The following is a 13,216-nucleotide window of genomic DNA, read 5'->3' on the forward strand; positions in this document are numbered from 1 at the left end:
TGAAACACTATTGCCATATGATTATAAGTAATATAATATATCTCAATTTATCTATTTACGGAATAATGAAATGTGTATAGACTCTGGCATACTAGTTCATATTATGGTTCATCCAGTTATTGTCAGTGTATTTGGATTACAATGATTTTATTTCTGAAATTGGTGTACACTTATAGATACGAAATAGATTTGCCATTGCTGGTGGTCAATCAGTTAGAATAGTACCTTTTGTATCTTGAGAAATTATGTACAATTTAGTAATCATTCAATCTTACTAATATTTGAAATGTTATTTAGTTTCCAAGAACATGTGATGTTGAATTCTCCGAATGCTGTGGTCCCCATTGAAACATTTGTCCAGCTACGCACTGAAGTGAGGGCTGAGTCCAAGACTGAACCCATCCCTGACTCCGACCCTGACATCCCTCCCGGAGAAGAGGAGGCGGATGACCATACGGTAACAAGTCTTCTTCTTTTAATCTTTAATATATTGCCAAAATCAATCAAATATCATGGGCAAGTGCTTACCTTACGTCGTCAGACATGGATATTTTAGCACAGTCGTTAATTATATTCCAAAATGGCGGTTAGTGAAGTGGGTCGTAAAAATGACTTAATATCAATTTATTTATAAATAAGTCAGTGTTTTGAAATCTTTGATTTTGATTACAGTAATAGCTATGTTTGATGGATTTGTGACAGTTGACATTTATAATTTGATTAAACTATATCGGTAGGTACAACCGTTTCATAAATTTGCTGATTTTGAACATTGTCAGTATTATTTTATGTATCTACTTCTAGTATAAAAATAATTCAATTCAAATTCCGGCTATGTAGGTATTAAATATGTTTTCCATGCTTCATTTCAGCGCTCTGAAGAAGAAGTGAATGCGATCAAAGAGAAGATCATCACAATCAGACGTAAAGTACACAAAGTTACCATCGAACAAGTTGCACAAAGATGGCATTTCGAAGAAGGGGTAATTATGACATTAATACTACTGTTTGCGCCAGTTTCCCAGTCCAGATTTTCTTTCCATAACCTTCACCACTCATCGAATTCTAACCTCCCGCATTTTGCATTTAAAATTATATTTTTATAACTAAATAAATTGGTGGTAAACTTTTGCGAAATTAGCTAATGGAATTATGTACACTCATGATCTTGTGAGTGTCAAAACTATATTGTGAAATATGTTTTTCAGATCAAGCGACCCTATTTCCATGTCAAGCCCCTGGAGAGGTGCCAGCTGAAGAATTGGAAGGCCTACCTGGAATGGGAGGAGGAGAAGGGGGACGCCGTCCGAATCCTCGTTCTCTATGAGAGGTGTCTCATCGCCTGTGCGCTGTATGAAGAGTTCTGGCTTCGTGTAAGTGGCTCTTCACTGATGCTTTATTAACCTTTTCCTTAGTTTGATACCTCACGGTCACGTTAATTGTCACATGTAATTTGACAATATGGTGAGAATATAGTGTAGAATATGGCGCTTAAGAAAATAAAATTGTCAGAAATATTAGGTACATTGATTTATCAATTAGAAATATACCAATGCACATTGTTCCAATTGTTGAAAGCATATTTCTTAACATTAAATGTCGAATTGTCACCATTATCATCTTCGGTATAGTGCGAAATCTTTACGGTGATGGGCGGCTGCTTGGAGAACTACATCCCTCCTCTCGCGTTTCAGTACTTTCAATACTTTGAAATCAAGAGCCATAGACAAGATACAACACGAGCGCCGCCGACAGGTCTCACTTTAAAGATTTCGCAGTATATCCTGTGATCTGATACCTACTAGCACAAAAAAAGACTGATGTGTTGTAAAATATCATGGATTCTATGTGAACTGCGCACATTGACAACATTCATGCCGTCTTCCAAATTTATTGCATGCGACAGATTTTTTTCAACCAAAAAATGTTGCATCGACCCTGTGTGCGGTGATGCATTAAATTACACGTGTTTTGTGAATGTCAACAAAATCAAATCAACAATTGAGCCCATATCCGGAAAACGAGCGCTATCACGTTATCGCTGTTTTTTGGTAAATCGGTTTAAATTACGCGGCATACACCTATGCATCCACTCACCAAATATTACTTTGATATTCTAACAATAGGTGGCAGGAGATAGTCCAAACTGACCACGCGATGCACGCTGTTTATCCGTATACCATAATATCTATGCCGTACACAACATACAGTCCAACCAATTTATCTGAATAATGGTCAAAAATGGAACTACTAGAACCCATATGGACGCCATATTGAATACGCCATTCTAATGTCAGATTCTGTCTAGTTGCGAGTCTTGATTGGGTAGTTTTCGACTGTGGTTCCTCTATCAATTCTTCAGATAAGTTTGCGGCACTGTATGGCGTGTCATTGATGAAACTAATTATTACGTCAAAAACGAATAGTGGTCAAAATTATAAAACTTTTAAAGGAAAGATTATCAAGAAAATATACTTTGATGTATGTGGGTGAGTGCTGTCAGAAGTTGTGCAATACATTTTTTCATCCGTTGAACAAAATAATTTATTTTCCAAGTTTTCGAAAATGGGAAATAAAATCCAACGGGATGCAAAGTAAATAAATGGATGATATTTTATTGACTTGTGTTTGACTTGTGAAGCCAACAAAGTGCTGATTGGTTAAAAAATATATTGGAATTTATCCCAATAAATGTTGGAAATAGACCTCCTGATGAAGACATCACTTCAAGTGACTCACTTAAAAACTTAAGGTAAAGGATGTTACCATCAAAATCAGAATTGTACGATTATTTTATGTTATACGGAAAAACAGCGGTAAATTTGTCACCGCATATTATATTATAAACATAGTGGTTTATCCAATAAAGTTTTTTTGTTTAATAAGCCGTGTTCTCAATTACTCAAACAACTTTTATTCATCACAATTAAATGTTTTCGATAACGGGTATCTCCACAACAACCAACTGAAATGTTTAACTGCCAATATCTCTGAAAGCCGTTTTCAAGATAACGCTCGTTTTCCGGATATGGGCTCAATTGTAACTCGTTGCAGTCGAGTTTGTATGTGTGACCACCCGATTTAAGTATGTAGCAAATTGTCACTAATGCCCCTTTGGTAAAGCAATGTTAATATATAGACTTCAGAATCACTTTTGTCACATGTACTTACCACTCATATCTTTTATTATTGATTTATTTAGTAAATTGAATCTTAAAATTATATTATTTTGCTTAGAAAGTTTACCGTATCAATTGTGTGCATTTTACTTTCAGTTGGTACAGTATTTGGAGTCAAGAGCTGCTTCACTGCCAGACGACGCTGAAGATGAAAAGTCCAAGTTGATAACGAAAGCGAGAGATGTATTGGAGAGGGCGTGCACCATCCACCATCTGGACAAACCGTCACTACATCTTCGTTGGGCCTTTTTTGAAGAGAATCAAGGAAATGCTATCCGCGCCTCTGAGATCCTCGAAAGGCTTGACAAGACCTGCCCCAATCTCCTGCAAGTTGCATATAGGTATATTGATATTTAAATTATATTACTCAGTATGATATAGATAATGATTGATCTGTAATTATTAGAATTAAAGTCATAAGTGGATCAATGGCTCAAAGGATAGAGTACTCACCCGGCCAGTGAAAGATGTGAGTTCGAATTGCACTCGGTCCAACTATTTTCTAATATGTATATTTCTGAGGTTTATAATGTATTTTCGAAAATAATAGGATTCGGCATCATTTTGGGCAGGTTTTAGAACAAGTTTCTCTTGTCAGAGCAATCAGAGCAATATGCTCAAGAGAGCAGTGATTATATTAATATATAATTTTTTTTACAGTAGTGATTTCAGGGTTATGGTATATAGAGAGGGCCTATTTTTCAGAAAAATGAAGCCGTGTTTCTAGCGTATAACGCACAGTAGAACAACGATTTTATTATTATCAACTTAACTAAGAAACGTTATACGATCGTGTTGCTTCTCAGTACGACTACCAAATTTAAACACAACATAGTTAACCATACTATGGTATAGAACACATCGAGTGCTTAAAGTCAGACAACGTTATCTACAAAAAAGTGTATTTTTTTTTTTTTTTTTTTGAGATAACGTTATTTTACATTTACGGCTACATGATAGTCAAACAACGTTATGTCAATCTTTTCTAATTTCTTATTAAATCGTCAGTAAAGTTTTATGCTAACTACATAAGTTACCCTTGTTTTCATATTTTTTTAAAACTATCCCTATATATTTTAACATCATCATAAGCAAGATAAATGTACAATACACAATAAATTATAAAATATTAACATTAGGTTTTAAATAAACATTTCCCTTGTTGAGTTACAAGAATCTAAAATAACGATTTTTGGCTCTCCTGTAAAGTTGCACTTTTGTAGATAGTGTTGTTTGACACTAAGCCCTCGATATTATGTTCTATTAAAATAACTAAAAATAATTAACACTAACTTTATATTTATCACAAAAACAATTAACTTCAGCAACACATGCTCGCAGTTTTTAAATGCATGTAATCAGCCAAATCAATTTTTTCCGGCGACGTTTTCAAATTTTCAAATTCAGCCATAGAAATTCTATCTTACTCTAACCTAACGCGTAGAACGGAGATATAAGCGTGCCGAATGCTTACTCACTCGCACTTATGGTTTGTTTTTGTTCAGGCCTTGGTAGTGATAGTTTGCCTACCAATTAGGTCCTTGCTAAGGATCAAACACATGATGAAGTAATGTGTAAATTTCGTCAGACGTGGGATTAGAACAACCACCAGTTTCAGAGACAAGCGCTCTACGAAATTCACCATTTGCTGCTAGTGTTGTACACTAATCACTATTTACCCGAATAACAGCTGAAAAGTGTTAAGTGATTATTGATATTCTATGCATCGGGGCCTTAAAATTTAGTGATTGAAGGTCTTGTATTTGTTGTGACATTGGTTACTGAGAATAACAGATATTTGATAGTACATAATATATTTATTCTTTTTAGGCGTATCAATTTGGAGCGTCGTCGGAAAGATTACGAAAAGTGCTGCCAACTGTACGAATCGTATATTTCATCTGCAAAGAGCAAAGCCACTGCATCAAACCTGTCAATAAAGTATGCCAGATTTCTGATGAGATTCAAAACTGACTTCCCGGCGGCGACTCGCACCCTCCGAACTGCACTTGTTCGGGATCCCACCTGCCACAGACTCTACTTGCAGATGGTGGACGTCGCCATGTTCTCACCCGACTTTGATCTGAAGCAAGGCATAGGTTCGTACTGTTCGCTCATAAATCTTTATTGCTATCGAACCTGTGAACTATCCCAATTTAATGATGACTAATCAATACGCATCCATGAACAATGTAATATATATTTTTAGTTAAACAATAAACTATATTATAAAATGTACATTTTTGGAAGTCTGATGTTTATTAGTACACCGTATTTGTGTCGCTGAGTTTCAAAACCCGCTATAACACTTTTTTGAAATAATTAAGATATATATATCGTTGGATTCGTTATTAAAATCTCTACATGACAATTTTATCGCCTCTTTCAAAAACCGCTACGATTAACTGTCATTTTTGAAACAAAATCAATGTGTCTATCAAATCCCGCTATAGCACTCCTGAAACATTAAAAAACCTTTTTAGTTCAAAAAGTTTTTGTTGATTTTCTCAACATAATGAAAAAGTGTTATAGCGAGTTTTGAAACTCAGCAACACATTTAATGAATATTTTTGTAATAAAATGTAGTTTGATAAGTTCTTTAGAAGATGACAAAACTATTATTAAAAAATTTATAGTTCTAACAATATTTAAAAAATTAAAATATTGATGTTTTTTGAATTTTTTTTATTTCTAGCTTTGATGCGGTTGCAATACCACAGCTCGAATTAATATAAATTAAAATAATTTCAAGTTATATTTAACCCGGCCGCCGCGTCAGTTTCAATATGAAAGGGGCCCTCTCTGCGGTGCCATTTTTCTAAATGCTATGCTTCGCTGTATTATGATAAATACGGCAATTAAAAATAGCTGGTATTACTGTTATCATGCCTAGATACATAAGGTTCGAAGTGCCACACTAAAAAATAGAATCGATTGTTGAATTTAGCTGTGAATACTTGAATAAAATCGTCCATAGTCCCTTGTACCGAAAAATTACGCAGCCATGTTTGTGACGTAAAAACGAGTCATTGTGATTGTGCGCCAATGAAAAGAAATAAATCACTGACACTAATTTTATTTTAGTCATGTTAGAAACACTTAAAAATGCCGTTAAAAATATTGAAAATAATAGCTTTTATTGTGTCGCATATTATTACAAGTTTTATGGGTCGCGTAAAGTTGAGTCCACAGTGGTTGAAATATTGTAATAATTTCTTATGTTCTTTTTTGAGTGTAATTTGGATTTTTACTAGATTCAACTTTTCAGTTTTATTGAGCATTGTGTTATGTTAGTGATTGTCGTTTTATGTTTTATAAAAAAAACAATATTTATTTTGTAAAATCTGCTGCGTGCTTGTGCTATAAAAACATTTTTTGCGTGAGGTTTTAAAATTTTAAAAACATTAAATTGCATACAAAGATAATATGTAATATAGTTGAAAAGTCAATATTCCATGATTTATATTTTATATTATGTTGTATACCCGTGTGTTTTTTTTTATACTTACGTTTATTTATACGTTTTATATATTCCTTCATAGTAGTTCGTAATTTATTGGTAAAACCCGCAATCGTCCTAACTAAAATATAATAATATATTATATTTTTTCATTCCGTGTGGACGTATCTTTACGACATATTTACGACTTACAATAATGAGCTCGATTTATGACTTTCAAACAATTGGGGTGACACATGACGACATGACCGTGAGTAATAAAAATAAATGACATAATCCAGAACACAAGTTCAAGTACATATTTATAAATATTTCGACGACACAGGTTCGGTTTTTTGGTTGTATTTTATTCCCGCAAACATGGTGTTGTAAAGATCGCGGTGAATATTCAACTTGACACGATAAATCACTCGGCGCACACTCAACTCGAATGAAAATATTTTGTATACCTAGTGCGCAGGCGCTGAAAAAAACCGCGTAGATTTGAACTGATGCAATCGTACCGGCGAATCTCAATAGATCGAGAGGGTTCGAAAGATCGATGTTTATGACATTAAAACAACATATTTTTGACAAAGTTATATAGGTGGAAGTAGGCGGATGGATCGGGCTATTTTTTAATAAAATTCTCAATGCCGCATGAAAAATATTTCTTGCGTTATCTACAGGTCAAGGTTTGCGTATCTGACTGCTATACGGTCGCCCATGTGTTACGTACTAGCTGTATCCTACTGGAATACGGTCGCCGGGAAAGGGTTAAGATTAATATTTTCGGAAAATCAATATTTTTTGAGTTTGAAAAAAAATATACGTTAAAACTATAAATTTTTCAAGAATCTCACGCAGAAAACGTGCCGTCCGATTTTGGTTTTGGTTCCATACTCATGGGCCAATACCCCATTGCATGCATTCCGCCTAATGCCAATAGGCTGACTATTGCCTTACGAAATGTTGATAACTATGTACGCATCAAGCCTATGCGAATTTCGATAAAGCTTATACTATATGGTACATAATATATCAATTGGTTAGAGGCATCTTAAGTGGGCCCAAATATTTATAAATATCCTCTAGCTAGTGCATATTGAAAACTTTTATGACTCAGTTATTGTGACAGGTTATCTGGATGAATATCTGGCCATCGAGGGTTTGGATTATGAGTCTCGAATGCAGTTCACTCAAAGGAAGTTAGAGCTTTTGGAGGAGATGGGGAACAGCGTGGATGACATCCAGTCCGCCCTGATTGCCTATCAGACCCTCGCCAAGCAGCACCATAAGAAGAAGAACAAAGAGAAAGTTTCAAGGTTAGTTACAATCGTGTAATTATTTACTAAGACAAATGGAAACTATAACCATGCCACATTATCATGAGGCTCTATAGTTTTGGTATGAAACAAGACATAGTCGTAGGGGAGAAAGTGATGCATAGGTATAGTCGACGGTAGTAACCTTAAAAATGATCACTATCAGTCCTGCTTAATTCCAGAAATTTGGATGTTTTGGTTGGGTGAAAGAAGTGAAGACTTTCCAGCTGATACAGAACATGCTGTATCAGCTGGAAAGACAAAGTAACAAATGTTTAGGATGAAAAAGACCAAAGAAATAGATCAAGGGAAGATCTTCAGTAAGTAAAGACCTGGTAGAAGAAGAAGTTCCTGGCTCAAGAACCTCAGAGACGGTTTTGGACTCAGCACTCCGTCTCTATTTAGAGCAGCAACTGACGGAGAAAATGGCCGTACTCATCGCCGCCGTCTGATAACAGATATGACATATTCATGGTTAAATGTCACCAATATGTCATGAATAGTGTCATTGAATTGAGGCATCTATTTTTAAAAAGTGATGGGTCCATATACGTTTAGTCATTATCGAACATAAAATATTAACTGGATATTACAGTTAATTCAAGTTACTATTTAAATGATATGTAGTTAAAGCACTGGAATTATCAGTTTAACCATTAGAATTTTTTTACTATTTTGTAAACAAACTGACGAGAGCAATCCAATAGGGCAGAAGAGGCAGTCTAAAAAGTTTGCTGGTTACTTCGAGCTACTGGTGACAGACTTATGTTTGGGCACCGAATTGCAAGTGACCGCTTTCGATGGGGCAGGTGGAGAGAGTTGTTGGATGTAGCCAGGACTCAACCAGGGTTGTTGCGTTCCTGATGACAATAATATAAAACCCTTATTGTTAATTATCTATTAAAAGTAAAGCAAATCGAATCGGGAGATTGATAATTGTCGAAGACTGATTCAAATGGCTATTTGTGACGTATATTGAATGATCTACAATAGATTTACAAGTAACGCGATTCATCGTTTACTATATTGACACTGCTTAACCATGAGTATGTACGTACGCAGGAAATATGCAGGGCTGATGTGATAATTATAGTCTATGGCCGCTATCGTTGATTGTGTTTAGATCGTACTTGTATCGCCTTCTCTCGCTCGGCGTCTGTTCTTTCTTGTTTATATAATGTTTTCTTGGTTTGTTTTCAGCGATGGCAGCAATTCGAGTAAAAAGAAAGGGGAGAGCGCGGCGCCGCCTCTCCCTCCCACAGGCGCTAATCAAAACGCCGCCAGTCTCAATTCGAGCGGGTCCGGAGGGGGCATGGGGTACGGGTCGAGTGGATACGGTACTGGGACTAGTGGGGGCGCTTACAACTACAGCGCCCCCCCTCCCACCCAGCCTACTCCCCAGCCTCACTATGACAGCTCCGCCTACCCTCCACAACCCTACCAGCAAACGCCCTGGACCCAGTACCAGCAGCCGCCTAATCCCTACCAACACAATCCTTGGAGCACCTATCAGAACTACTATTAATCAATTAGATACATGCCATAAACGATGTTAATTTGTCGCCTGAGAACAGCCCGATGACGAGCTCAATACGAGATATCCAGTTGGTTGATTCATTCCACCTTGTCATACTTAAATTAGACCAAGTATTGATTGCCTTCATTATTTTAATAGACAGCTTTCTTTACAACAAATTTTTTACTGTACACAATTTATAGAATAACATGACATGTTCTGTGACGAATCCCTTTGTAATAACGTTACGTTAGTACTGCCAGCTTTTTCTAATTTCATGATGACTTTAGTTTTCAATATGGAGTGAATGCCCGATACATTAAATTATTCCTTTGCAATAAATTAAATTTATTGCACTTACTGTGTACTAAATTCATCATTTTATAATTTAATAAACTGGACAACGGACATCTGGGCGCTGCACAGATTAATAAAATATGCGGAGGAAATACATGTCATACTTTGAACCCGCATGTGTAATATGACGTAATGAAGTGAGATTTATCATTTCTGTTGATTCCTATCGATAGTGTGCGTTAGCATTTTAATCTCGCATTGAACTGCGGCTATATTACGCAATAATATTTTCAAATTGGCGGAAAAACACCCAATACGAAATTACGCAATGTATTTCAATGAACTTTTTGATTGTCGTAATAGATTGCACAAACATTCAATATAATATGTACCAACCAATCAATAGAATTGTGTTGATAAATGTTGTCAATATTGACCAATATTCGTGATCATTTGGTTGTCATACGTGTAATATATTGTGCCAATATAGGAACACAATAGATGTACAAAGCAGTGGGCAGTGAGAGACATACATACATACCTATACCTAGGGAAATTGCCATACTTGGGACAGACTTTCCTTGACTATTTTTCATTAAATTGTATAGTATTTTATTTAACCCGATCGCCGCGGATGGGACATATGTTGTTTTCAACATAAGCTCTTATACTGGGCGGATGTCGCACCAGTTGATATCGAAAATTGAAATGTCGGTAAACTAGGAAATACTTCACGCATAGTATTGACTTTTGTATTGAAAGATGTTCTGATTCGTGTTCGTACCGCCATATCAATAACTTTGTCAAAAATATGTTGTTTTAATTTCATAAACATCGATCTTTCGAACCCCCTCGATCTATTGAGATTCGCCGGTACGATTGCATCAGTTCAAAATCGAAAAGAAATTTGTCGTAATATTTCTAAAAATGTACTTGAACTTGTGTTCTGGATTATGACATTTATTACTCAAGAGTCACCCCAATTGTTTCAAAGTCATAAATCGAGCTCATTATTGAAAGTCATAAATATGTACTAAAGATGCATCCACACGGAATGAAAAAATATATATTATTATATTTTAGAGGATTGCAAGTTTTACCAATAAATTACGAATTACTATGAAGGAATATATAAAATGTATAAATTTTTGATAAATAAACACACGGGTAGGTATACAATATAATATAAAATATAAATCATGGAATATTGACTTTTCAACTATATTACATATTATCTTCGCGTGCAATTTAATGCTTATAAATTTTTAAAACCTTACCCAAAAAAATGTTTTTATAGCACTTGGAAAAATTTACGCAATTTAAAAAATAAATATTGTTTTTTTTATAAAACAAAATGACACTAACATAACACAATGCTCAATAAAACTGAAAAGTAATCTACCAAATCCAAGTTTCACTAAAAAAAAAATAACAAAAAAATTATTATAATATTTTCAAACAGTGTGGACTCACCTTTACGCTTAAATTAATATGGCCCATAAAACATGTAAAATAATGACACAATCCATGCCACGAAATAAAACTGGTGACTACCATCCAATTTTAATGTATTTGTCATCAATAAAACTTACACTAATTATCAATAATTCATAAGTCACCAATAAAAGCTATTATTTTCAATAATTTTTATGGCATTTTTAAGTGTTTTTAACATGAGTAAAATAAAATTAGTGAGTGATTAATGTTTCATCGGCACACTTTCAAAGGGAGCCTTTCAACTCCAGTGTTTTGTCATCGAAAATGGCTACAGAATTGTATCAGAGCAAAGCACTATGTTTGATTTTGTTAAAGTAAACACAGCTAAATTCAACACTCCATTCAGTGTTTTAGTGTGGCACTTGGATTTTTATGTATCTAGGCATGACAACAGTTGTACCCACAATTTTTAACTGCCGTATTTATTATAATAAGCGTAGAATAATATTTCGAAAAAACCTACCGCGGACAGTACATCTTTTGTATGGAAACTTTACGCGCCGATCGGTTAAATATACTTTTTATGTTATGCTGGCTATTTTAAATAGATATACAAAATAATATACAGTCGAACTAGGTTATTACGATCTCGGATGTATTTGGGAAACATTCGTCGACATTTGGTTTATGATTTTCTCCATACATTTATTCACTGTTATAACACGCAACTTATCGGATATACCGAGCTAAAATACCGTTAATGTGTCGATCGTTTAAAAACATTTCGACCCTAAGCAATAAAATCCGATCAGACAGGATGCCGCCGGGGACGGATTATGTTTATGACACTAGTTAAGTGTCTAATTGTTGTTTTTGCCGTCAATAATGAAAAAGTATCCACGTACATGGTTGAAAATTCCAAGGTTTGTGAAGTCCGTAGGTACCTATCAGCGTTTATTATAATAACTTCTTTTATAGTTTACGGAGGCCATGCTTGTTTCGGGGATTTTTTCATGTTTTCAGATGTGACAGTTCATTTAAAAATACCTATTCTCTGATTTAACGAGTACCGCTTATAACGAGCAAATTCAGTCTGTTCCATCTTCCTCGTAATAACCAAGTTCGACTGTATTTAAAAACTTTCACAGGAGGTTAGCGCTGAAGGCAAGAATTTTGTCATCTCAAAAGTTGTATTATGTGCATTTCTTGATTATTTTGATGTCCTTTTAGAAGTTCCATGCGTAAGCAACGCTAATCTTCCTACTGGTATGATACTGGCAGTAGGATTAGTAAATAAAAATTATCTACTGCTAAAAGTGTCAAGTTATACCTACCGTTTGCGAATTCTCGCGGAGCCCTGACATGGCTTGCGGAATCCGGTTGGGAATCACTAGTATGCTTGCTGTTTCAAATCATAATACACGTGTATTTATTCACACATTTCACTTATCTGTGCGGCGCCCACATGTTTTGGCATCTAGCCGAATCGTCTTATTCCCTACCTTTATTAGGTACCCAATGGCAAATTTGATTTTCCTGTAAGTGTAAGTGCAATTCGTACTCACAAGTACTTGTTTTATAACTAATGTAATTTTAATTACGCCTGTAATGATAATTGTTGTGTTTGATACCATGCATTTTCATAATGCCGATTAATAAAAAAAACTAACAAATGGTAATATTAGATAATACATAGTACTTTAAAATTTTACTTATAAGTAGGACACCTTGAATTCATGTGATTTTTTTCCAGTATCATGGGTTTTCATGTTATTATTTAGAAACCTATTGGATGCTTAATCAGTGTATGGAGATTGCAGATTTGTCTTCATAGTCAGTCATTTTAGCTTTATGTGTTAAGGACAATTGCCTTCTGGACATAATTATTATATATATCATTATTAAAGTTATGCAATAGGACATAAAAACCCTAGTAGGTACTATTAATTATGTGTGCTTAAGGAAAAGGGAGAGATGTCTAAAATCACCACTTTTCAGTAGTCTAAAAAGGTTTATTATTATT

General features: G+C 34.8%; 1 protein-coding gene across 2 annotated transcripts in view; it reads left to right on the plus strand.

Annotated features, from left to right (window-relative positions):
• Window positions 1-11,175, plus strand: part of LOC147071478 (uncharacterized) — a 30,910-nt gene extending 19,735 nt beyond the window's left edge. The window contains exons 10-16 of one of the 2 annotated variants that reach the window (XM_085948600.1): window positions 298-457; window positions 873-983; window positions 1,209-1,373; window positions 3,276-3,520; window positions 5,010-5,278; window positions 7,745-7,943; window positions 9,144-11,175. In XM_085948600.1, coding sequence (XP_085804726.1) covers window positions 298-457; window positions 873-983; window positions 1,209-1,373; window positions 3,276-3,520; window positions 5,010-5,278; window positions 7,745-7,943; window positions 9,144-9,468 — 1,474 coding nt within the window. In that variant the 3' untranslated portion in view covers window positions 9,469-11,175. The remainder of the gene's footprint in view (window positions 1-297; window positions 458-872; window positions 984-1,208; window positions 1,374-3,275; window positions 3,521-5,009; window positions 5,279-7,744; window positions 7,944-9,143) is intronic. The other variant, XM_085948601.1, reaches the window with a different exon arrangement.
• The last annotated feature ends 2,041 nt before the right edge of the window (window positions 11,176-13,216 follow it).

Source organism: Rhyacophila brunnea, unplaced genomic scaffold (genome assembly GCF_057557595.1).
Source record: "Rhyacophila brunnea isolate RB1 unplaced genomic scaffold, BYU_Rbru_1.0 scaffold_20, whole genome shotgun sequence".
NCBI classification, from domain to species: domain Eukaryota; kingdom Metazoa; phylum Arthropoda; class Insecta; order Trichoptera; family Rhyacophilidae; genus Rhyacophila; species Rhyacophila brunnea.